Raw genomic sequence first — 26430 nt, forward strand, 5'->3', positions numbered from 1 at the left:
GGATGTTCATTTGGGTTTCAGTGGGGCCTTTAATATGAACAACTTGGCATCACCATAGGAGTTCAAGTAGCTTGTGTATCATAATGACTCCACTCATCTTGGCTTGGATGCCACCGTCTAGCTGGGCAACTGAATGAGCCTGATGAATTTACAGCAGCTCGCTGGCGGGGAAGAGTGTGGTGCAGCGGTTAAAGCTACAGCCTCAGCACTGTGAGGTTGTGAGTTCAAACCCACTCTGCTCCTTGCGACCCTGGGCAAATCACTCAATCCCCCCCATTGCCCCATGTACATTAGAAAGATTGTGAGCCCACCAGGACACACATGGAAAAATGCTTGAGTACCTGAATAAATCCCCTGGGAGAACAGCATAGAAAATGGAATAAATGATAATGCAACTGGTATGCATTGTAATCAGTATTTATTTAGCTAGAAGAAGCAAGAAAGTTTTGATAGTTCTGGTTATTTATTCATTATGTTGTGAATTACAGTATAATGAGATTTTAGGTTAATAAAGCTGCATCCCTGTTTTGCCATATTTTAATGTTTTGTTATGGAGTGGGAAGGTCTGTGAATGTCTTTTTATGAATATCTGGTCTACGTTAATGGTGTGGTCAGCATTTAAAGAAAATCTGACCACTGCTGGCTGAATATTGACCAGTTAGTATCTATGCTGGTCAGTGGGTGGTCAGTTGTGTAGACCCTAGCTTAGGAGGTTTGCTTTACAAAAATGACACAAAAGTAAAAAAAAGATTTTATAGTACAGTGCTCCCCCACGTCGGCGATTCGCAGTCCCGGTCATTTGTGGCATTTTCCGACCGCGAATGACCGGTCAGTAGAGGGCAATCAGAGAGGTAGGAGAGGGCAGCCAGAGTACCGGCGAGTGAAGGAAATCACTCGCGGTATGCTCCGTCCGCCTCTTCCTGCACTAAAGCCAGGCCTCACCAATCTGGAGCTGCTTTGACACGCAGCTCCTGATTAATGAGGCCCGACTTTAGTACAGGAAGAAGCAGTCGGAGCATACCGCGAGTGATTTCCTTCACTCGCCGGCGCTCTGGCTGCCCTCTCCTGCCTCCCCCACTAAAAGCCGTATTCGCGGCTTTTCAACATTCGTGGGGGTTCCTGGAACAGAACCCCCGCGAATATCAGGGGAGTACTGTACAAGTGGTACCTTGGTTTGCGAGCATAATTAGTTCCAGAAGCATGCTCGTAATCCAAAGCGCTTGTATATCAAAGCGAATTTCCCCATAGGAAATAATGGAAACTCGGACGGTTCATTCTACATCCCCAAAACTTTAACAGAAAATACAGTACTGTACTTGTGTTGCAAGATCTCACTCATTTCGAACAGTCACTACACTGCGGATGAATTGGGCGTGATGCTTTTATTATGTTCAGCCGCGCTCAGTGTGAGACGTGCATATGCTGTGCGCACTTGAACTGCGGGTGCGTGTATTACATTCAGCCACGATCAGTGATGCGACGCGCATATATTGTGCGTATTTGACGTGAAGCACGTATATGTGCTCGTGCTGCAAGACAATGCTCGTTTATCGAGTTAAAATTTAAGAAAATGTTTTGCTCATCTTGCAAAACACTCATAAGCCACGTTACTCGCTATCCAAAGTTTGACTGTATATGTGTTTTTAGTGCTCTGGACAATGTTTTTTTTGGTGAAACTTTAGTAAATGCTGTTATCTATAATTTATTTATTTATTTTTTTTGTAGGTTCCAAACAAACATTATCATTCTTTAATAAGGGAAGAAGTGGAGACACACAAACAGTAACATTTGATGGTGAAGAAATCAAGAAACTATTTTATGGAAGTTTCCACAAGGTACTTTTGTTTAATCTGTTTGATGAGCTCACGTGCAGATTCACCAGATTAATGAAATATGCATGAACCACAAAGTCTAATATGTTAATAAAAGCAATAATAATAATCTGTGTCTATCATGAAAATGCAAAAATTAGCTGACTACAATAGTTTACTTCATGATGTATTCATAATAATTATAACCTTTATACCATTACCAGATATGTACAGTGTTGAAACAATGATGATAAGTATTTAGGCAGAATAAGTCACTTCTCCTAAGACATGGTGGCAAGTCTTCATGCCTAATACCCACATATAGATATATTTTCCCTGTTATCAAGTTTCAAGTTTATTAGATTTTAATATACCGACCATCAAGCAAATATCTGGACGGTTTACATTAGATTTAAAAATGACAGATAGGAGTAGGAACAATTGAAGAAATATTAAGTAATTTAAATAATATATAGTGAACATTAAAGACATTAACAAGACGGACTTGACAGTGAGGAGAGAGGGAATGGATGGGTACAGTTACATTGTAGGTAGAAAAAGGAGAAAGAGGGGTTGGGAAAAAAACATGTTGGATGGGAATAAAATATATGGAATGTTTGTAAAAGAGAGAAATTAGATAGAAGAGAAATTAAGAAGTGAGAAATTAAATAGAAGAGAATGCCTCACGAAATAAAAAAGCTTTTAAGTTTTTCTTAAATTTGTCAAGGTGTTGTTCGTCTCGAAGTGGTTGTGGAAGGGAGTTCCACAATGTCGGGGCAGTTACCGCAAAATTTATTTTGCGTGTGTAATAAAACTCTTTTATAGAAGGAATCAATAAGAGATTTTGATTTGAAGATCTCAAAGTTCGAGTAGAGCACTGAGGAATGAGAAGTTTGTAAAGATATAGCGGCAGGTGAGAAGATTTTATTTTGAATGACAAAAGAATGATTTTGTAGGTGATTCGATGTGTCACGGGTAGCCAGTGAGCTTCTTTTAGTGCTGGCGTAACATGATCATATTTACCTAGGTTATAGATGAGTTTTATTGCGGTGTTTTGTATAAGTTGGAGGCGGCGAATTTCTTTTTGTGGGAGGCCATTGAGTAGGGAATTACAGTAATTTAGGTGAGAAATAATTAGAGAATGAACAAGAATTTTGATAGATTCGGTTTCTAGAATTGAAGTCAGTGAACGAATTATGCGTAGTTTAAAGAAACACGTTTTGACTACCGAACTAATATGGTCATGAAATGATAGGTCTTTATCAATGGTCACTCCTAAGAGTTTTATTTTTGTCTCCATTTGAATTGGGATAGATTTAATAGAAAGTTTATAAGTACGATTTTGAACCTGGAACATAATGGAGCAGAAATGACTGGCCAGTATGAGTGTAGGCTTATTGCAAATTTATTCTGAATGATATATCCCAAATTTTATTGAAATTGGTCACACATGAGTTATGCAGAAAGCAATCTGCCTTGACCTGGGGATTGCTCCTGCTCCAGCTGACAGACACCTCGGAAACCCCCATTAGGTCCGGGAGGGGGGGTGTATCTTAAGGTAGGAGATCTATTTACAAGTCCAGGGTAATCTCTGGGTTAGAGGGGTGTGTCCCTTGGATCCCAGGAGGTCTTTGGCAGAAGAAAGTCTAGTCAGGTTCCCAGGGTCCTGGGATGAGGTCTTCGTATGGGGGTGAGGTTCTTGATTGAGGAACGGGGTGGTTGATGCAGTATGTTTTAAACTCCTGTTTCTTTAGGGTGCTCCTGGACAGTAGAAAAACTTAGCTTAGACTAGGACTGATCATAATTTGTGTTATTCATTTACCATGAGAACTACCAATCTGTAGTACAGGATTGCTACATTGCATATTAGTGACTCCTGTGGAAAATTAAGCTGTGCTAAAGTATACTGTTTTTACTACAGGTTGCAAACTATGCCACTAATTTCAATTACAATATCCGTTTCATACTGCAGAGGATTACATTATTGCAACATAGAGGAGGTAGCTGGCTAGTCCCCACTAGGAACATGATAGGAGTCCCAGAATTGCCAAGGATATGATAAACAAAGAGCACAGATAACTAGAATTATCAGTATGTGTGTAAATCTAACATGAACATAGAGCATAATACAGATAATAAATACTAGGAGGAATTATTTTTTCATTCAGAGAATAGTTATGCTCTGGAACGAGTTACCAGAGGTTGTGGTAAGAGTGGATAACGTAGCTGGTTTTAAGAAAGGTTTGGACAAGTTCCTGGAGGAAACGTCTATAGTCTGTTATTGAGAAAGACATGGGGGAAGCCACTGCTTGCCCTGGATCAGTAGCATGGAATATTGCTACTGCTTGGGTTTGGCAAGGAACTAGGGACCTGGATTGGCCACCATGAGAATGGGCTACCGGGCTTGATGGACCATTGGTCTGACCCAGTAAAGCTAATCTTAGGTTCTTAAATAAATAGGATTTAGTATGAACATAATACATCAGTGTTCTCCCTAGAGCTTTTTAGCTGGGCGCTCCACCCTGCTAATTTAGATGACCGCCCAGCTGTCATCTCAGTTGCGAATCCTGCTGCTGCTGCCACTGCTCAAACATCTTTTTAAAACCCTTTCACCAGCTTGGGGATTCCTCGGGCTGATTCAGCACAGCCTGAAGAGCTGCCGAAAGTTCAATGTTCAACTCTCAACTCAGCCTGACTTCTTTTTTTTTTTTAAAGCGCCAGCAAGCGACTTGAACCCATGCTCCAGGGTTCTAACAGTATCACTGTGCATGCGGGCTTCCCTTTTTCCCCTCCGAAACCGGAATTTACATCCCTAGGGGGGGAGGGAAGAGAAGGGAAGCCAGCACACACAGTGTTACTGTTAGAGCCCTGGAGCATAGGTTTATTTCATTACGGCTAAGGCGGGAGATAGGACAGGGAGGGAAGCTTACAACTTGCTGCTCTTGCATGCTTCAGGCCTTCCTTGCTGCCTGGTTCTGCCTAATTTCTGTTTACGCAAAGGCAGGATCCGTCAGCAAGGAAGGCTCAAAGCAAGCAAGAGCAGCAAGTTGTAAGCTTCCCTCGTCGCTTCCCTATCTCCTGCCTTATCCTGTAGCAAATTGTGAATGCTGCACTGCGGGGGGGGGGGGAGGAGGGGGAGAGAAATGCTGCAATGCTGCTGCTGCTGCTGCACTGCGAAGGGGGGGGAGAGAAATGCTGCTGCTGCACCCAGTTGGGCGGGGGGAAGAGAAATGCTGCTGCTGTACCCAATTGGAGGGGGGGGGAGAAATGCTGCTGCTGCTGCACCCAGTTTGGGGGAGGGGAGAGAAATGCTTCTGCTGCACCCAGTTGGGGAGAGAGAGGGAAGGAGGGAGAAGGAAGACCAGGGAAGGGAGAGGAGAGGAAAGAGAGATGCCAAGACCATGGGGGGGGAAGGAAAGGAGATACCAGACAATGGAGGGGAAGGGTGAGATGTCAGGGAGATGCCAGACCAGGGGAAAGGAAGGAAGGAGGGAGGGAGAGAAAGGAAGGAGAGAAGATGCTAGATAATGGAGGGGGAGGGGGATAAGGAAGGAGAGGTGAGAGATGCCAGGGCATAGTGGACGGGAAGGGAAACTAAGGAATAAATGCCAGACCAGAGGGAAAGGAAGGAGAGAAGGCACCAGAGCAAGGAGGGAGAGGGAGAGATAAGAGAGGAGAGAGATGCCAGAGCATGGGGGAGGGAAGGGAAGGAGATAGAGATGCCATACAATGGGGTGGAGTGGGAAGGAAGGACGGAAAGGAGAAGAGAGATGTCAGAGCAAAGGGGATGGGGAGGAAACAGAAAAATGGAGAGGGGGTGAAGCTGAAATGAATCGTGTACAAAGGAGAGAAAGGGCACAGGATATACAGTTTATTGAAGAGACATAAAAAGAGGGAAGATGCCATATGGAAGAGAGAGCGAGCAGACACTGGATGGAAAGGGCAGAGAGGGTGGACAGTGTATGGAAGGGGCAGAAAGAGGGTGGCAGTAGATGGAAGGGGTAGAGAGAGAGGGCAGAGGCTGGGTGGAAGGGGCAAAGAGAGAGGGCAGATGTTGCATGGAAGGGAGAGAGAACAAACGCTGTATAGAAAGAAGAGAGCGAAGAGAAGATGATTGAAGCAGAAATGAGAAAAGGTAGAAAGAAATTTTATTTGTTGCTTTACGTAGAATCAAGTGATATTGTAACTGTATTGATAAAAGTTTATAAATAGGAAATGGAAATAAGGCAATTTTGTTTCGACTAAACCCCTTTCCTCAGGTCAGGACAAGATAACATAACAGTAGTATAATGTACTGTCTTGAAGAAAGATTTGGCCTCTGAAAGCTAATTGAAAAATGGATTAGTCCAATAAAATGGTATTTTCTTATTTCTCGTTATTTGTTTTATTTCTGTTTGTTAATTTGTAAAGTGGTGATTGTTATGTAGCAGTTTTTTTCAAAGTTACATCTACTGTCTTTATATTTTGCACAGTATTAGAGCATGTGTCACTGTTTCTGTGGTGTTGCATTGTATGCAGTCTGATTTCTTGGTTCAGTTTAACTTTTGTCTACATATTTCTATTTTTAGTTTGTGATTATTCCATATTGGACGAGGGTGTATCTGTCTGTGTGTATGAAAAGGACATGGCTTTCTGTTAGCATCAATTGACTGCAGGATCTGGCTTGTTTAGTTTTACAATGCGTGTGTTGGTGTTCTAGTGCTCACTGCAGTGTTTAAGATGCTACCTTTTCCTAGGTGCACCCTTGTTGTGGATTATTACTAAAAATAACTTTTTTATATAGAGGAGGGGGTTGTTAAAAAATGATCAGCACTGGCTGCCATATAAATGTGTCTGCTAACTCTCTATTGTAACCACACAGAAAAAGCAGTGCATTGGAAGAGGTATGGCCAGTAGGAAAAAAGAGGTTTGTGGTCTTTGGCATAAGGCGTATGGGAACAGACTTAAAGATCTCAATCTGTATACTTTGGAGGAAAGGCGGGAGAGGGGCGATATGATAGAGACGTTTAAATATCTATGTGGCATAAATGCGCATGAGTCGAGTCGCTTTTATTTGAAAGGAAGTTCTGGAATGAGAGGGCGTAGGATGGAGTTAAGAGGTGATAGACACAGGAGTAATCTAAGGAAATACTTTTTTACAGAAAGGGTGGTAGATGCGTGGAACAGTCTCCCGGTAGAAGTGGTGGAGACAAAGTCTGTCAAGAAAGCCTGGGATAGGCACGTGGGATCTCTTAGAGAGAGGAAGAGATAAGGGTTACTGTGGATGAGCAGACTGGATGGGCCATTTGGCCTTTATCTGCCATCATGTTTTTATGTTTCTATCAAGTCCCTTCCCCTTTACATTCTCAAACAGAAACGCATCCAATTGTCACTTTCTGTTGCATTTTTTCTGTGTTGTTTCCTGCAAGGATCTTTGTCATTATATTCAGTGCTGTTGAAAATGAAGATATTTTAAAAAGTTCATGCAAGCACTTAGGATTACAGCTGTATAAGGTTTAAATTCAGGGTGGTCTTTGTTTCATCTTTCGCATATGGCCTTTTGGCTTTTCTTTATGTGATTATTCTGTAGGACTCTTGAGCCATTAGTGGATTTTCCCATACAGAAATGCAATATTACTGTAAATAAATTATAAAAGAAATGCTTTTGTTGGCATTAGGAATGAATTTGTTAATGTAGGTTTGTTTGATCCATATGTTTGGATATTTAAAAGGCTTCAGTTATAATGCTTATAAACTTGCTAATCTGATTTTTTTTTAACCATGCAAATAGAATTTAGCCAATTCATTCTGATTAACCAGCTCAGATGATTGTAACCAAATGAATCAGAGAAAGAAATTGGTAAAATGAATTCAAATTATAGAGCTATTAAAGGAACTAGTGATTTATAGATTGCATTTATAAATAATGCCCACTGTCTTGGTATGTGACATCAGGTGGTAGTTTGAGGATCTTGAAATAAAACCGTATACCGATTAGGGCTGCACATCGATTAATCGCAATTAAAAATTTTAATCACATAAAGTGCCTCCCCTCATATTTCCTTCTATAGTCATACAGTGGCAAATATAGACAGCGGAAGTAAATTTTCAGAACTGACATGTTTTAATTACTAAAATGAAAATAAATCATTTTTCTTACCTTTGTTGTCTGGTGACTTTAAAGACAAAACAAAATGATTAGAAAAATTAAAATCACCGAGCAACAAAAGTAAGAAAAATGATTTTTTTTCATTTTAGTAATTAAAACATGTCAGTTCTGAGAATTTACTTCCGCTGTCTATATTTGCTACTGTATGATTATAGAAGGAAATAAGAGGGGGGGGGGGCACTTTATGTGATTAAAAATTTTAATTGTGATCAATTGATATGCAATTCTAAAACCAATGAATGAGAAGAAACAGGAAAAAAATTGCAAAGTCCATGAATAGTTTTTCAAACTTGTAGGGGTCTGATAAATAACAGCTGTTTAGGTTGATTGCTGTTCTTTCACTGTCAGAAACGAATGAAAACAAACAATAATTCAATTCTACTGATTTTTTAAAGACTACCGAGGGAAATAAGAGTTATGCTCATTTGCTTTGTTGGCTGCAGAAATAGATTTCTTTGCAAAGATATTTCAATACTGTATGTCTTTAAATTGCAAGAAAATACACAGTGATCAGGAATGCTAAACTGAACTCATCTCATAATTTTGTTTTCTGACTATTCATTATCTTGTTTTTTACCACTGAGTATAGTTTCATGGATTAAGATGACATGATAGATGATTCAGAAAATCTGGGAAAACAGCAGAACACAAAGCAAGAGTACTTGGCGATTGTCATTTAACAGTAGTGATCCTGGTTCTCTTTCAGCTGATTGGGTGTTTTTGATGAATAGTCTAGTTTTTAACTGTTGTGTAGAATGACACAGGGACAAATTTTTCCCTGTCATAAGAACATAAGAAGTTGCCTCCGCTGAGGCAGACCAGAGGTCCATCTCGCCCAGCGGTCCGCTCCCGCGGCGGCCCATCAGGCCCTTTTGCCTGAGCAGTGGTCCCTGACTAGCTCTATAACCTATCTCTATTCCTATTCCTGTAACTAACCTCTACTCCTATCCCTATAACCCATCTCTACACTCATCTATACCCCTCAATCCCTTTGTCCTCTAGGAACCTATCCAAACCTTCCTTGAAGCCCTGTACAGTGCTCCTGTCAACCACAGCCTCTGGAAGCACATTCCATGTGTCCACCACCCTCTGGGTGAAAAAGAACTTCCTAGCGTTCCTGCAGGAACTCAATTTCCTCATCCCCATGAGTTTTGTTGCTGTCCCTGCCCCCTTCCTGCAAGCTCTGTCTTAACCACACAAGCCTTGAACACTTAAGATTTTAAAGTGTTTGAGGCATGATCAGATGAGGACAGAGCTTGCAGGATTAGGGCAGGGACAGGAAAAGAACTCGCTGGGACGGGACGGGAAAATGAGTTCCCGCAGGGGCGGGGAAAAATTTGTCCCCATGCCATCTTCTATAGTGGGCCATGGGCATAGTAACATAGTAGATGACGGCAGATAAAGACCCGAATGGTCCATCCAGTCTGCCCAACCTGATTCAATTTAAATTTTTTAAATTTTTTTCTTTTTAGCTATTTCTGGGCAAGAATCCAAAGCTCTACCCGGTACTGTGCTTGGGTTCCTACTGCCGAAATCTCCGTTAAAACCTACTCCAGCCAGTAGTTCTTTGCCCCATGAGACAACCCAGACTGGCTGAAACAATAGGCCACATTAGGAGGCTTTCTCTGATCACCTCTGGCCACAAGTGCATGATTGTTGACCGAAATATACACTAATGTTGCTATGGTGTGTACCATATTTGTCTGTTTGCTACACAATATCTATAAATTCTGGAATGGCAGATCATTTTCAATGATAGGAAAAATGAGATAATGAATTTGCTTCTAATTTATCTGATTCCGGCTTGCTTGCAGATCAGAGGCATACTTGATGACACTGAGCTATAGGAAGGCCTACCCTTTAAAGTCTATGGCCCTCTTTTACAAAGGTGCGCTAAGCGTTTTAACGCGCGCGTAGCGTGCGCTAACCATTAACGCGTCCATAGGATAACATAGGCACGTTAGTATTTAGCGTGCGCTAAAAAGCATGGCGCACCTTTGTAAAAGAGGGGATATGTGTGTTTGGTATATTATGAATTGTTTTACATTGTTTAGAGGCAATTTTATTTTTAATAATGGTTTACAACAGCACACAAGCTTGTGAATTTACTTGTCTTGCAATGCTGCAGGAGTCTATGGCTAACTATTGGGGACTGCTGGGTGGGGGGGGTTAAGGTTCATAAATGGATGGGAACTATGTTCTCGTTTATACGTGGGGCTCCTTTTACTAAGCCGCATTAGGGATTTAAAGCGTGGAACTGCACGCGCTACATTGCCGCACCTGCGAGAACTTAACGCCAGCATTGAGCTGGCGTTAGTTCTAGAGGCGTAGCACGCGGTAATTTCCTGCGAGCGCTAAAAACGCTAGCGCACCTTAGTAAAAGGAGTCCTTGGTTTTGTATGTGTGTGTGTGTGGCGGGGGTTGTTTCTAGTTTTGTTTCGAGTATTTTACATCTCAGCATGATCTATCATTTTATACGGAAGTTTGGCTCTGGTTTTGATTGTTGGTTGCATAACAGTTTTTCAATTTTAGTTCTGAATTTTTTTCACAGTTAGAACTATTGGTTACATCAGTGATTCCCAACCCTGTCCTGGAGGAACACCAGGCCAATCGGGTTTTCAGGCTAGCCCTAATGAATATGCATGAGAGAGATTTGCATATGATGGAAGTGATAGGCATGCAAATTTGCTTCATGCATATTCATTAGGGCTAGCCTGAAAACCCAATTGGCCTGGTGTTCCTCCAGGACAGGGTTGGGAACCACTGCCCTAATGAATATGCATGAGAGAGATTTGCATATGATGGAAGTGATAGGCATGCAAATTTGCTTCATGCATATTCATTAGGGCTAGCCTGAAAACCCAATTGGCCTGGTGTTCCTCCAGGACAGGGTTGGGAACCACTGCCCTAATGAATATGCATGAGAGAGATTTGCATATGATGGAAGTGATAGGCATGCAAATTTGCTTCATGCATATTCATTAGGGCTAGCCTGAAAACCCAATTTGCCTGGTGTTCCTCCAGGACAGGGTTGGGAACCACTGGGTTACATCACTTTATGTATGTGGCTAGGCAGACAGATTTATTTTTGCAACCTGTCTTGTAAAATGAGGAGGAGCTGTGCTACTGTGCTGGCCTTTTCCCGCCCGTTTCTTCTTTCAGCTGTTGCAAGCGATATTGCTACAGGGCTGTCTGGTAAGATTTGCTTCTTTGCGGATGATATCAAAATCCGCAATAGAGTAGACACCCCTGATTGGGTGAATAACATGAGGAACCCAGCAACGCTTGAAGAATGGTCTGAAATTTGGCAGCCAAGATTTAATGCTAAGAATTGCAAGATCATGCATTTGGGCTGCAAAAACCTGAGGGAACGGTGCAGTTTAGGGGACAAAGAACTTTTGTGTGCAAAACAGAAGAGGAACTTGGGTGGGATAGTAGATCTTAAGGTGGCCAAACTGGTTGAAAAGGTGATGGTGAATGCTAGAAGGATACTTGGGTGCATAGGGAGAGGAATAGCCAGTAGGAAAACTCTGGTGAGACCTCATTTGGAATATTGTATACAATTCTGGATACCGTACCTTCAAAAAGATAAAAACAGGATAGATTCGGTCCAGAGAAAGGCTACTAAAATAGTCAGTGGTCTTTGTCATAAGGCCTACAGGGACAGACTTAAAGATCTCAGTATGTATGTTTTGAAGGAAAGGCAGGAGAGGAGAGATAAGATAGAGATGTTTAAATATCTACATTGCATAAGTACACATGAGGCGAGTCTTCAGTCCATAACCCTACTCCTCACTGCCCACCAACTCAGCCAGCAGATTAACCGCTCCCCTTAAACTGTTTGTCTGTCTTTTCTGTTTAGATTGTAAGCTCTTTCAAGCAGGGGCTGTCATTTTGTGACTCTGTACAGCGCTGCGTACATTTGGTAGCGCTTTAGAAATAATTAATACCCTGTTTCCCAGAATATAAGACCTAACCCGAAAATAAGCCCTAGCATGATTTTTAAAGATACTCTTAATATAAGCCCTACCCCAAAAAGAAGCCCTAGTTAAGATCGACCCCTGAAGCCCCTCCCCCAAATGTTCCCTACACTCCCTGACTCCATCCCTGACACTAGTGCTGCCCAATTCACTGAAAAAAAATCAATTGTGACCCCCCACCATGGTGAGACCTGACATACCTCCACTCCAAGGCTTCCTAAATCAGCAGCGGCAGCAGCATTCTGAACAGGCTGCTTCGTGGCCTTCCCCGCCGGGACCTTCCCTCTGCTGCATCACTGATGACATCATCAGTGATGCAGCAGAGGGAAGGCCTCGAAGCAGCCAGTTCAGAGCGCTGCTGCCACTGCTGTTTTTGGAGGCCTCAGAGCAGAGGTATGTCAGTCTCACGGTAGGAGGGTGGGTGGGGTTCTGCTGCACAGGGGAATGGGAGGGAGGGATAGAGAGATGCTGAACAAGAGGATGGGTGAGAGGGGAGGAAATATGCTGCACATGGGGGGAGGAGAAAGGAAAGAGGAAGAATTGGAGTAAAGAAGAGGAAAGGAGAGATAATTGTTGTACATGAAAAAAATAAGACATCCCCCCAAATAAGCCCTAATGTGTTTTTTTGACCCCAAATTAATATAAGACACTGTCTTATTTTTGGAGAAACACTGTAGTATTAGTAGTAGTAGTAATTGAAAAGAAACTCCAGAGTGAGACAGCACGAGATGAAGTTAAGTGGTGATAGGCTTATCAGTAATATAAGGAAATACTTTTTTACAGAAAGGGTGGTAGATGTATGGAATAGTCTCCTGGTAAACGTGGTGGAGACAAAGACTGAGTCTGAATTCATGAACGTGTGGGACAGGCACATGGGATCTCTTAGGGATAGGAGCACTGTCCGGGTCTCTGACGAGCTCCAGATGCAACTGGAGGGCCTTTGAGCAGGTTTTTCTGAATGTCTGGTAATCCTACCCATATGTCTACTGTGCATATATTTCTAGCTGGACATTTATTAGAAGATTTTAATAGGAACTGATTGATGGTGAGCAATATACCACATCAATAGGTTCTGTGTATGAAGGTCCTGTTTGCAGAATACAGTGGGCTGGAGAGTGATTTTGAAACAAGGGAAGGGGATTCCTTTAGTATTACGATTTCTTGGCAGAGATTTGTGTGTTGGGTATACTTGTCTACTTACCCGTCAGAAAATAGAAATCGCTTGTAATTGTTTTCAGTCATTTTTGAGTGTGAAAGAGCAGCCAGGAATCCGAAACAGCTGTTGCACATCTTTCTACTGAAACCAGCTCAGTTAGGATTTGTTGCTAGTAATTCTCCAAGGTTTAGATTTAGCTAAAGTGCACTATCGCATCAGCACGTGCTAAGGGGGAATTAATGGGTGTTATTACAGCTAATCCCATTTTATGCAGTAGGACTTATTTACTAATAACCAGCATTAACGGCATTAGCTCATGTTAGTAAATCTAAGTGAACTAGGATAGATATACAGTAGAATCTCTATTAACTGGAACTCAGTTAACCAGAACTCTCAAGCAACCAGAAAAGAAAATCTAAGAAATATTGTAATACTTTAAATGAAAATAAAATCAATATCTGGCGGAAATTTAAGTGTAAACTTGGCACGCCACACCTGAGTACGCCTATACTTTGCCTACCACATGTCCGATAGTTTATCTGGAACAGTTTATGGTGTGGCATAGTATGGGGTATAGTATTAGTTAGGCCTATTTTTTAATAGTAACTGTCAAACAATCAGAAACTACATTTATCCAGCATCTATCAATCCCCATTGGTGCCTGTTACCGTATTTCCCCGCATATAGGCCGCCCCTCTATGTAGACCGCACCCATGTATAGGTCGCAGAAAAGGGCGGACTATGTTTAAAAACTGGAAGATAAGCCGCTCCATGGTATTAGCCTAAAGTTAGGCACCTATTTCAGAGGTGCCTAACTAGATAGAGGCCTATCTAAATTGAAGAACAAACTCAAGCTTTTTAATCAGCACTGATTGAAATCTAGGCGCCTATCAAGAAAGCGCGATTCTGTAAAAGACGCCTCTAAAAATTTAGGCGGCCTTCAAAAAAAAATAGGCGCTATACATGCTAGGTATGGGCGTGGCTATGTGTTAGGCGCCTTCTTACAGAATCACTGTTCTTAAGCGTGCTTAAGCACTCGCATAGGCGCCTAACTTTTAGTGGTGCCTAGAGCTGGCCTATTTATTGGGCGCCTCCAAAATAGGTGCCATTCAGCGTGATTCACTAAACAGCACCCAATTTTACTTGAATCGCGCTGAACAGTGCCTAATTAGCCACCTAACTTTTGGGAGTTTCTTATAGAATTTGCACTTGAGTGCTAATTTTGTGTGGCGCCAATTTTTTTGACTGCAGTTTATAGAATTTCCCCCTAAATGCTTCTTATTAGGAGACGGGAAGTGGGTGGATTATAGGAGAATGAGAGGTGTTAAGTGCATCTACGCTAATTGCAAACAGCCTTGATGTGCGGTAAGGAACATTTCCGTGAAATAATTACGGAGGGCATGCAGGACAGTTGCATGCACTTATTGCAAGTTAATTTTTGCTGCATTTTAGTAGACACCCTACGTAAATAACATCTTGTCAAAATTGCCTATCTATATCTATGTCTACTGTTTATGCTTACGTGTGGTTTTATGAAGCAGTTCATAAACAGAAATTACATATGTATGTGTGGGCATGGCTTGGCAAAATAAAATGCAAAATGAGATAGTTACCATATTTGGTTGCCTGAGAGATGATATCTTATTTAACAAACCCCATCTTTTACGAACGCATAGCGCGGGTTTTAGCGCCGGCAGCGGCGGTAACTGCTCCAGTGTTCTTAGGGATTCTATGAGCGTTGGAGCAGTTACCGCCGCTGCCGGCACTGAAACCCGCGCTATGCGTTCGTAAGAGAGGGGGGAAAGTTAAGATGCAATAAAGAGCAAACAAAGACAAAAAAATACACAAGTAGTAGGATGATTTTCCAACGTGGCATGTGGAAGGCTACTTAAGTGGGGAGCCTAAGGAGGCCTCTGGCTTTATGAAATACAGTGCAGCACAGAAGCAGCCCAAATTACGCCAAAAATGCAGCCATATACATTTACACCATGAGAATAACACGGGGACAGAATTGTCCTTGTCCCCGTCCCTTCAGGAAACCTTGTCATTCTAATCTAAGGAAATACTTTTTTTACAGAAAGGGTGGTAGATGCATGGAATAGTCTCCCGGAAGAGGTGGTGGAGACAGAGACTGTGTCTGAATTCAAGAGGGCCTGGGATAGGCACATGGGATCTCTCGGAGAGAGAAAGAGATAATGGTTACTGCGGATGGGCAGACTAGATGGGCCATTTGGCCTTTATCTGCCATCATGTTTCTATTCTTTAATGTCTATCTCAACTTCAGTCCTTCTATACCAGCATTCTTCAATACAAGGCTTGAGGGTCAGTGGTTGTTCCCATTCATACTCTGATACTTATTTGAACCAAGTATAGGATAATGACACCAGATAATTAGAACATAAGACCCTAAACATTGCCATACTGAGACAGACTGAATGTCCATCAAGCCCAATAAGCAGTTTCCAATAGAGGCCAACCCAGGTCACAAGTACCTAGCAGAAACCCAAAGAGTAATAACATTCCAGAGCTGAGATTGTAATGTCATAATGCCTCATCCCACCAATGCCTAAGAACCAATCAAATCAGTGATGTTGCAATGGCTTCATTCTTTAGTGTCTCTCTCAACCTCATCCCTTCTACACCAGCATTCTTCAATGCAAGGCTTGAGGGTCAGTGGCTGTGCCCAGCCATATTCTGATTCTTCCCTCTCTTCTTAAAGAATGATACGGGATGGTTTCCCATTGTTAACCGCGGGGATGGGGAAAAATTTTGTCCCCCTTGTCATTCTCTACATGAGAACTAGTATAAATGTATGCAGCAGAAGTGTGTACTTAGGTGGGTGGTATAACTCCGCCCAAAGTCCTTTTCTGAACATACTTATGCCCAGGCCAAATGTAAGAACATACCTGCCTATCATAGCAGATACCCATACCCCCGAGTAAATTTGAATGAGGCAATATCTTAGCCAGAAAGCAAATTTTGAGTGGGAGATGCAGAATGGGTAAGCAGGAATTAAAATGTCCTCTCGCCCCCACTTCTCACCCTCCCTATCCCTGGTACACCCCCCTCCTCCCCAACACACAATATAAATACCTGAGGTATAAAGCTAGGATCTCCAGGCCCTGCCATCTGAAGACTTCCTCCAGTCCCCTGAAGGTGCTCAAGAACGCTATGCTGTCAAGCTCTGCAATTGATATTTTTGAGCCCTACTGTGAACTTAGTAGATGCCTGCTTCTCATGCATTCATGAAAACAAGGTGCATGCATCCGTCACTGGCACCTAGCATATGCTCCATTTTTGTTAGATGCTAGCTGAAATCACTGACCATCATGGACTGATTATCAGCCCACTGTATGGAATAGTACATATCAACCATGGAAAAGTCAAAATAAAATCTTAAGATTTCAAAAAAGGTTTCATTTAAGGACCCGACACGATCTGCATTTCAGCAGAAGGCCTGCTTCAGGGTTACATACACATTCAAATACCAATCGGTGTACAATATGGATAGAGCGCTGAGGGAATATAGAAGTAGCTGCGACTGGACTTTTCAAGATATACTTTAATATCGATTGACGCTATAAGAATTTGCTGTATTCATATTGTATGCTGATTAGTATTCGACTGTGTAGGTACCCCTGAAGCTTGCCTTGTTCCGAAACGCAGACCATGTCAGGTCCTTTAATAAAACCTTTTTTGAAATCTTAAGACTTTATTTTGACTTTTCCATGGTTGATGGGTACTGTTCCTTACCCACTTTTTGTTAGCTAGTGTTTGATTTTTGTGGGATTTTGGTCCTTGTTTTTTTTCTATAGATATAGACATTGCACAGAAAAAGTCATTCAAAGTCTACACCAAGATGGGTATTTTATAACCTATGTGCATTAATGCTGGATTTTTACTAAACGGTGCTAAAGGTTTATAGCATGAGCCAGTGAGGTAAATGCTCCAACACTCATAGGAGTTCTGTGAATATTGGAGCATTTACCTTGCTGGCCCATGCCTATTCTGATTGGCCCAGGCGCCTTAGGCCCCACTAGTAGGCGGAGCTTTGGGACAGATGGGCCAATCCGGCCTCATTTCGTCGTTGGCTGCCTGCCGGACAGGCGGGTTTGGCTCCCGTCTGTCCGGCCAACTACACAAAGGTACGGGGAAGGGGGCTGGGGGTGTCGTGGGGGTCGTGAGTCGGCTGGGGGGGCGGTCGGAGGTTCTTGGGGGTCGTTGGGGGGAGGGGGGTTTGCATCGAGGGCAGGAGGGCCTGGGATCCCTCCTGCCGTAATGTAGTGCGGGGTGGGGGTAGGGGGTCGCCGTGGCCAGGAGGGTTTGGGCTCCCTCCTGGCCCGATATTGTCGGGGAGTTGGGGAGTCGGCGGGGCAAGAGGGCTTGGGCTCCCTTTTGCCCCGATCGTGTCGGGGGGCAAGAGGGCTTGAGCTCCCTCTTGCCCCGATCGTGTCGGGGGTGCCGTCGTTGGCTGGGGCAAGAGGGCTTGAACTCCCTCTTGCCCCGATCGTGTCGGGGAGTCGGCAGGGCAAGAGGGATTGACATTAGAGAAAGGGCGAACCGCTGGAAGAGGAAGCAGCGCAGGCGCAGGGCTCACGGAAGGGCCAGGACCGCCAAGAGAAAGCAGCAGGACACCAGTAGGAGCTTCTACATGATGGGGGGGGTCGGGAGGCTGTGGGGGTGCGAGCGGTTCTTCAGGGTGGGGGTGCGGGTGCGGGTGGGAGTGCGTGCGAGCGGTCCTTCGGGGTGGGGGTGCGAGCGGTCCTGCAGGGGGGGGTGAATCGGACGTCGGGGGGGGCATCAGGCTTTCAGGGTGGGGACAGAACTTCAAGGGGGAGAGGAGAGTCGGGGTGGCCAGAGGAGAGTCGGGGCGGGCGAAAGGAGAGTCGGGCGGCGACGGGAGAGTCGGGCAGCATGCGCGGTATACGGGTGTGCGCGGTATATAAAAATTTCTGTACATAAATTTGTGTTTTCCGCGCGCTATACCCGTGTGCGCGTTTTACACAGGTGCACGTTATCTACCTGAAAATATGGTACATTACATTACATTAGTGATTTCTATTCCGCCGTTACCTTGCAGTTCAAGGCGGATTACACAAGGAGAGATCTGCCCATTTCCAGAGGAATTAAAGAGTAGAGAAGGTTGATACAGAAAGTTGAGGTGGTTCTTGTAGTGTTAGATTGTCTTAGAGAGTAGAGATGGTTCTTTTGGTGTTAGGTTGATTTCAGGGGTATGTTTTTTTGAATAGTAGGGTTTTTATTTCTTTTCTGAATATTTTGTAGTCTGAGGTCGTTATCAGTAAATTGGAGAGTTGGTGGTTTAGTTTAGCTGCTTGTGTGGCTAGGAGGCCATCATATAGTTTCTTCTGTTTGACGTCTCTGATTGGGGGGTATGTGAATGGAGTGTGGGTTCTCCTTTGTCTGGTTGTGGTGGTTTGGATTAGGCGGTTGTTCAGGTAGGTTGGGCTGTCGCCATTTATGATTTTAAATAGTAGACAGTAGGCATTTTAAACGTGAACAATCTTTTATAAAATTATCTCTTGCTTGTCTTGAATTAGAAATTCTTATTGAGAGCATTTTATTTTCTAGGCTATACTGTGGAATTTTCAACCTTTTTTTTTTTTTTTTTTTTTAGCAAACGGTGACTCAGAACATAAACATTAAATATATTTAAATATAACATTGAGTTTGGTGATGTTTCTTTATTAGGTTCCCAAACATTTGAAGGGTATGAGTAATACACTAGACCAATAATTTATAAAGGACATTAGTCGATTCAAGTATGCTGAAAAATGAGACGTCAGATGCTTAAACGGAAGAATCAAGTTCAAAAATAGGATGTACAACATTTGCAGAGGGTCAGATAAGCCCCATGTGGGAAAATTCTTTCAAGTTATGAAAATAAAAAAACACAGGAGAATTCTTGGGCTGTTATTGATGGTACATTTAAGGGAATGTCATCCTGCTTCCCCTCACGTCAGTGGCTTCCAAATAGTTTGGAACTGCTGATATGCTAAGGATTTTGTTGATCTAAGGATTTATAGTACATCTAAACCTTGCTATCATGAACTTGGAAACGATTTATTTTCTGAAGCTGCGGTTCTTGATTCTGATTGGAGGGAACAAGCAAAATGCAGCATCTATTAATAACCTGTTTTGTCTTGCAATGTGTTAAATCGGAGTATCTGAAGCCGGTCCTCGAGTACTCCTAGGCAGAATGTTTTTTGGGGATATCTACAATGAATGGATATCCTAAAAGCCAGCCTAGCTAGGGGGTACTCAAGGACAGGCTTGAGAAAGGCTGGGTTAGACTGTGGTTGGGCTGGAAACGAGCCACACTGTTAGGTTTCCATATATCACTAATGCATCTGAAGCTTCCATTCTTCCCAGCACACTTTGAAGGAAAGATCTCAGAAAGACTTCATATACATCTGTTTTGAGTGAATCCATGTGTGTGTAATTTTGTTTGTACAGCTTAATTAGTAAGGACATTTTTCCATCAAGAGGGCTGTTTAAAAGAGATTAAAAAAAAAAATAAAAAAAGCATTAAAGCTAATTCTTTTAAGTTCAGAATATTGTGCATTAATGGTACTGAAGCCAGAAGGACTTTTTTTTTTTTTACTTCAATAACTGAGCTGAAGTGATGGGGAGGGGGAGGGTATAATTAGCTATACCTGCTCCGTGGCTGGTATAAATGTGGGTGTACAAATGTAAAGCACGCCAGATACTGGGTTATACAGGTTTTCTATAACAGATTCTGAGCACTCAGATGCCATTATAGAATAGGCCCTTGTCGCGCATCCTCAAGACACTTTCAATGGAAGCGCCTGGTTATAGAATTATCCCTTATCCCCAAAATTCTATGTGTATTACACCTAAAAAATCGGCACAAATCAGAACAGCACTTAGTGCAAATATATAAAAGGCACACGCCAAATATAGAACCATGCTTAGTGGTCATATGTGTCATTAATATTTTTGCATACCCATTTAGGCTAAGAAAAAACTAGGCCTAAATACCTAAGGATATAAGAACATTTGTAACAGCCTTGTTAGGTAAGACAAATGGTCCATCTAGCCCAGTAGCCCGTCCTCATGGTAGCCAATCCAGGTCACTAGTACCTGGCAAAAACCCAAACAGTAGCAACATTCCATGCTATCGATTTAGGGCAAGCAGTGGTTTCCCCCATGTCTTTCTCAATAACAGATTACATGGTCTTTTCCTCCAGGAAATTGTCCAAACCTTTCTTAAAACCAGCTATGCTATTGGCTCTTACCACAATCTCTGGCAATGCGTTCCAGAGCTTAACTATTCTCTGAGTGAAAAAATATTTCCTCCTACTGGTTTTTCCCTGTAACTTCATCGAGTGTTCTCTAGTCTTTGTAATTTTTGATGGAGTGAAAAATTGATCCACTTGTACCCATTCTACTGCACTCAGGAATTTTTAGTCTGCAATCATATCTCCCCTCAGCCATCTCTTTTCCAAGCTGAAGAGCCCTAACATTTTACTCTTTCCTTATACGAGAGGAGTTCCATCCCCTTTATCATCTTTGAACCTTTTTTAGTTCTGCTATATCTTTCTTGAGATAAGGCGAATAGAATTGAATGCAATACTCTAAGTAAAGTCGCACCATGGAGCGATACAGAGGCATTATAAAATTCTTAATCTTGTTAACCATCCTTTTTTAAATAATTCCTAGCATCTTGTTTGCTTTTTTGGCCACCGCCACACATTGGGGGGGGGGGGGGGGAGATTTTATCATATTGTCTACAATGACACCCATATCTTTTTCTTGGGCATTGACCCCCAAGGTGGGCCCTAGCATCTGATAACTACGATTTGGGTTATTCTTTCCAATGTGCATTACTTTGCATTTGTCCACATTAAATGTCATCTGCCATTTGGACACCCAACCTTCCAATTTCCTAATGTCTGCCTGCAGTTTTTCACACAATGCTTGCGTTTTAACAACTTTGACAGTTTAGTGCCATCTGCAAATTTAATCATTCCAATCTCAAGTTCATTTATAAATAAGTGAAAGTTGTATGCAGATTGGGCGCATTATACAGCAGTGTACTTAACTCTTAGAAATGCCTATGATCCACCCATGCTCCTTCCCTGGCCACACCCCCTTTTGTGATTTGCGCACTAGAACTAACTTGCACTACTTTATACAATGTGACTACAAAGTTATGTGCATAACTTCTAATTAGTGCTAATTAGAGTCAATTATTAGCTGTTAATTGCCAATTGACGGTGCCAATTGGCTTGTTAAACAAGTTATGTGCACAACTTAGAACATCACATACAGACTCTTGGCCTATGTGTTTACGTGTGGTGTGTCATTATTACCTTTCTGTATTTGGGGTGCAATCTTCAGTTGCATAAAATGGACAGGAATGCACAGTTTCTATTTTCCGCTTCCGTTTTATACCTTCTCACTTGTGTGCATTCTGTCTTTAGACTCTTTGTTTAGGCTTCTCCACCCACGTTGTCCTGGAGTTTCTTTCTACTTCTCTTTTCCCCTGGTTAGCCAGAGCATGTAGCATTTTCTCGAAAGGGCCAGTGTCCTGCAGACCAGACATGCCATGGAACCTTTTCCACAACTTTTTCCTTTCTAGTTTCATTTCAACAGAATCTTATAAAATCTAAAAGCAAATAGAGTGACATGGGCCACCTCCTATAATTTGCCATGGCACGAAAAGAAAATAATATTTCATTTTAATCCCTATAGGAAATAATGGGAGTTTTGTGGGCATAGAGCAGGCTGGCCAAACTTCTGCTCTTAAGAGTAAATCTATTCAGAGAAGAGTCTTTGGTGGAGTGAATAAATGCCACATACAGTATGTAAGCAGATGAATAGCTGTTTGTAAGGCAGGAGAAGAGGCAACCCAATGATGGAAAATACAAAAAGGCTCTGCCTCCCGGGTGCACCAAATATCTTTACTCAGGCCCTTCTAATGAAATCTGAGAGTGAAAGCAGTCTCAATATGTCCTCATCTTCCCTCGTATAATAGTACATATTCCAAAAAAAAAAAACCCATATTTGGCTGTTATTCATCTGCAGGAAGCCAAACCTACCACAAATAAATTGAGCCAAAGATTCTGGCATTCAATGAACTTAAATGACTAGAAGGGAAACTTTGCCACCTAAGAATAATATGTTCATTTCTGGACAAATGTGCATTTCCAGCATTCTTGTTTCATGATCTGAAGTGCAGGCAAAAATAGATCAAAAGAGGGCCACAGTATTTTAAATTGGGACTTGCATTCTTGCTGGAACAGTTAAGTAGAGAATAGAGAACAAAGAAATACAGGAGGGATGGTGGTAAGAGAAGGAAAATTGATAGAGAAAAGGTATAATACAGTCACGTAATGCAGCAGGGATGCTGTATTCTGTTAGGTGTGTAGGTAGGAGTCCTGCCAATTACTTGCCCATGTGTACCCCTCTTTCATTTTCATGCACTAACCTCCAAATTCCGTATAGGCCACCCAAAGTGAGGCCCGCAATTTTGGGTGCAGATTGCAGATATGCGCATAGAGTAATTGGCTAATTTGAGGGTATCTCTAATTGATATTAATTACTGGTTATTCTCTGCACCCTTATTCTATCATTTGTAAACCTAATTCATCATGCACAATTCTAAAGGGGTGTGGCCAAGGGCAAGGCATGGGTGGAGTATGGACATTCCCAGGATTTAGGCACGAACTTAGAGAATGCTTTCATTTCTGTGTCGAACAGTAGTTAGACGCGAGTGTTTGCACCAGCCTTTGCAGATATGCATTGCATGTTCAGATCTAAAGTTAAAAATTCTCATTTTCATAGATGTACTAAAAAGTACTTATCTTGGGCACTCAGGCTTACTATGTCGGCTGGGGACTAATTTCCTCCGACATGTTCGCTCAGTGGCTTTATTGAGGTTGACCCCCTACAAAGCATACAAAATATTATTAAAAACTTTTGTCACCCAAAGTAGCACACGTTATTTGACTCCTATAAAAACTTATCAACTCTTTCCACTGTTATAGTTATCTCCTTTTCTTTTCTTGTATTATTTACCTATGAACGCCGTTCGGTCCACTTCTCACCGCCCTCAGTGCAGTTCAAAATGGCCACAAAGTTTTTTTAGAATCACATTATAGGAAACACAGCACAGGTAACCAATCTGATTCCTGGCCAGGCAGTCATGACAGTCTCAATTCTGTAATCCTCTTGTTAAGTCTTTTTAAAGAAGAGTTGCCTGTTCTATCTCCACATTTAACCCATTAGGAGTCACCGTATCTAATTCAAAAATTCAACGTTGCTCTTTATAAAGTTTGGCTAGTATTCTGTAAAGACAGGCCCATACAGATCTGCCTTTATAGAATTTGCATTCAATGCACATCATCCAGGTGTATCTTTGGGCACCATTTACTGAATCTTCCCCAAGCCATTTATGCTAACACTTATCTAAGTGAATGTACACAGTGGCATAGTAAAGTGGGGGAGGGGCTATGTTGGTGGGGGCACCGTCACCCCTCCTCCTCTCCGTCCACCTGGCCTCTTTTCATACTTCCCTCTATGCACTTCCCTTTCCTCATACCTCTAGTTGACGTTGTTTGCAGTGGTCAACAACATGCTCTTCGTGGCCCCGTTGGCTCGCCCACCGACATCGCTTACATGTGCCGAGGAGCACATTGACATCGCGAGCAACTTCAACCAGAGGTAAGGGGGAAGAGAAGGGGGGACGCAGCAGGTGGGTTTGGGGACGGAGACGAGGGTGGTGGAGGGACGCTACCACCCTGGGAGCCTCGTTAAAGTTGGATTAAATGATTGCTGTACACCACCTTGGGTGAATTTCTTCAAAAAGGTGGCAAATAATTCCTGATCAATCAATAAATCAATCAGTCAATAATGAGAGAACAAAGAAGCTATTATACCAGTGGCTAGCCATATCAGCGCCAATCAGCGCCAATATTCCTTGGTCAACTGGCTAAGTTTAGCGGCTAGATCAGGTCAGGTGATGAATATTGGCTTAGAAATATAGAATATGACGGAGAAAAGGGCCTTCGGCCCAACAAATCTGCCCACTTAAATAACCCTCCCCTCTAAGTTCTTCTTTGACGTGAGCCCAAGTGTTGATCCCATGTGTTCTTAAAAGTCAGTCACGTTACTGGCCTCAACTACCTGAAGTGGAAGATCATTCCAATGGTCAACCACCCTTTTGGTGATGAAGTACTTCCTAGTGTCACTATGGAATTTCCGCCCTTGATTTTTAGCGGATGCCCTCTTGTCGCCGTAGGGCCTGTAAGGAAGAAGATGTCTTCTTCCACCTCAATATGGCCAGTGACATATTTGAACGTCTCTATCATGTCACCCCTCTCTCTGCATTCCTCGAGAGAGTAAAGGTGCAACTTACCTAGTCGTTCTTCATAAGGGACATCCTTGAGCCCTGAGACCATCTTGGTGGCCAATCATTGAACCGATTCCATTCTTAGCACATCCTTCCGATAGTGTGGCCTCCAAAATTGTACACAGTATTCCAGATGTGGTCTCACCATGGACCTGTACAGCGGCATTACCATATCGGGCTTTCGGCTGACAAAGCTTCTCCGGATGCAACCCAGCATTTGTCTAGCCTTGGATGAGGCTTTCTCTACTTGATTGGCTGCCTTCATGTCTTCACTAATGATTACTCCTACACGGATGATTAGCTTGGCTGCTAACATCAAATGTGGCTGAACCTAGACCAGATATTCAGTGGCTGCCATTGGATACAGCCTGGGCATTGAATTTCTGGGTTTGCTGTCAACTCTGGGGGGATATCCAAAAGAAGAGAGTGTAAATGCCTGAAGACTGGGGCAACTTCTTTATTTCTGATTAAAGACCCGACACTGTCAGTGTTTCAGCCCTTGGCTTGCCTCAGGAGTCTTACAATTTCTTTTTTAGAATTGCTCTTCCCAACTTATGATTAAACTGTTTTCAGCAACCTGTAACAACAAGTGCTAAAACACTGACAGTGTTGGGTCTTTAATCAGAAATAAAGAAATTGCCCCAGCTCTGCAGGCGTTTACACTCTTCTTATGGGTGCCATTGCGCTGTGCTGTGTATTTAGAACTTTGGGGGATGGCCGGTAAACAGAATATCAGCTCATGAACAAAATAAAAATCTGTTTAGTTTGATTTATATTAACTGAAGGTTGGTTTATTAATAACTCTTATCAAAGTTTTTTAACTGCTCAATGACTGTAATTCAGCAGATGTTATTACATTATATTACATTACACTGATGTCTTCTATCCCAATACCTTTCAGTTCTAGGCGGTTTACAACAAGAAATTAGCCTGGGCATTCCCAGGGAGATTACAAGGTTGATAGCTATACTATGCGTCGGGATCTGGGAATGGTCGATACGGTTTGGTTAGATCATTTGACAAATTTCTTGAATAATATGGTTTTCATTTTTTTCCTGAATAAGAACATAAGCAATGCCTCTGCTGGGTCAGACCTGAGGTCCATCATGCCCTGCAGTCCGCTCACGCGGCGGCCCAACAGGTCCAGGACCTGTGTAGTAATCCTCTATTTATACTCTTCTATTCCCTTTTTCAGCAGGAAATTGTCCAATCCTTTCTTAAACCCCAGTACCTTACTCTGCCTTATAACGTCCTCTGGAAGCGTATTCCAGGTGTCCACCACCCGTTGGGTAAAGAAGAACTTCCTGGCATTTGTATTGAATCTGTCCCCTTTCAACTTTTCCGAATGCCCTCTTGTTCTTTTATTATTTGAAAGTTTGAAGAATCTGTCCCTCTCTACTCTCTCTATGCCCCTCATGATCTTATAAGTCTCTATCATATCCCCTCTAAGTCTCCTCTTCTCCAGGGAAAAGAGACACAGTTTCTCCAATCTCAGCGTATGAAAGGTTTTCCATCCCTTTTATCAGTTGTGTCGCTCTTCTCTGAACCCTCTCGAGTAACGCCATATCCTTCTTAAGTTACGGTGACCAATATTGGACTCAGTATTCCAGATGCGGGCGCACCATCACCCGATACAGCGGCAGGATATCTTCTTTAGTCCTGGTTGTAATACCCTTCTTGATTATACCTAGCATTATATTTTCTCTCTTAGCGGCCGCTGCGCACTGTGCTGTCGGCTTCATTGACGTGTCCACCATTACTCACAAGTCCCTCTCTTGGGTACTCTCATTCAATAGGATCCCTCCCATCGTATAGTTGTACCTCGGGTTTCTGCTTCCCACATGCAATACTTTACATTTTTCAACATTGAACTTCATTTGCCATCTTGTCGCCCATTCTTCTAGTTTGTTCAACTCTCTTTGCAATTCCTCGCAGTCCTC

The 26430-nt window shown here is 42.6% G+C and overlaps 1 protein-coding gene across 3 annotated transcripts in view; it reads left to right on the forward strand.

Moving 5' to 3' along the window:
• COL12A1 (collagen type XII alpha 1 chain) overlaps nucleotides 1-26430 on the forward strand; it is a 413394-nt gene that overhangs the window by 315091 nt on the left and 71873 nt on the right. For all 3 annotated transcript variants that reach the window (XM_033936132.1, XM_033936135.1, XM_033936133.1), the window contains one exon: nucleotides 1726-1835. In XM_033936132.1, the coding sequence (XP_033792023.1) occupies nucleotides 1726-1835 (110 nt within the window). The remainder of the gene's footprint in view (nucleotides 1-1725; nucleotides 1836-26430) is intronic.

Source organism: Geotrypetes seraphini, chromosome 3 (genome assembly GCF_902459505.1).
Source record: "Geotrypetes seraphini chromosome 3, aGeoSer1.1, whole genome shotgun sequence".
NCBI classification, from domain to species: Eukaryota; Metazoa; Chordata; class Amphibia; order Gymnophiona; family Dermophiidae; genus Geotrypetes; species Geotrypetes seraphini.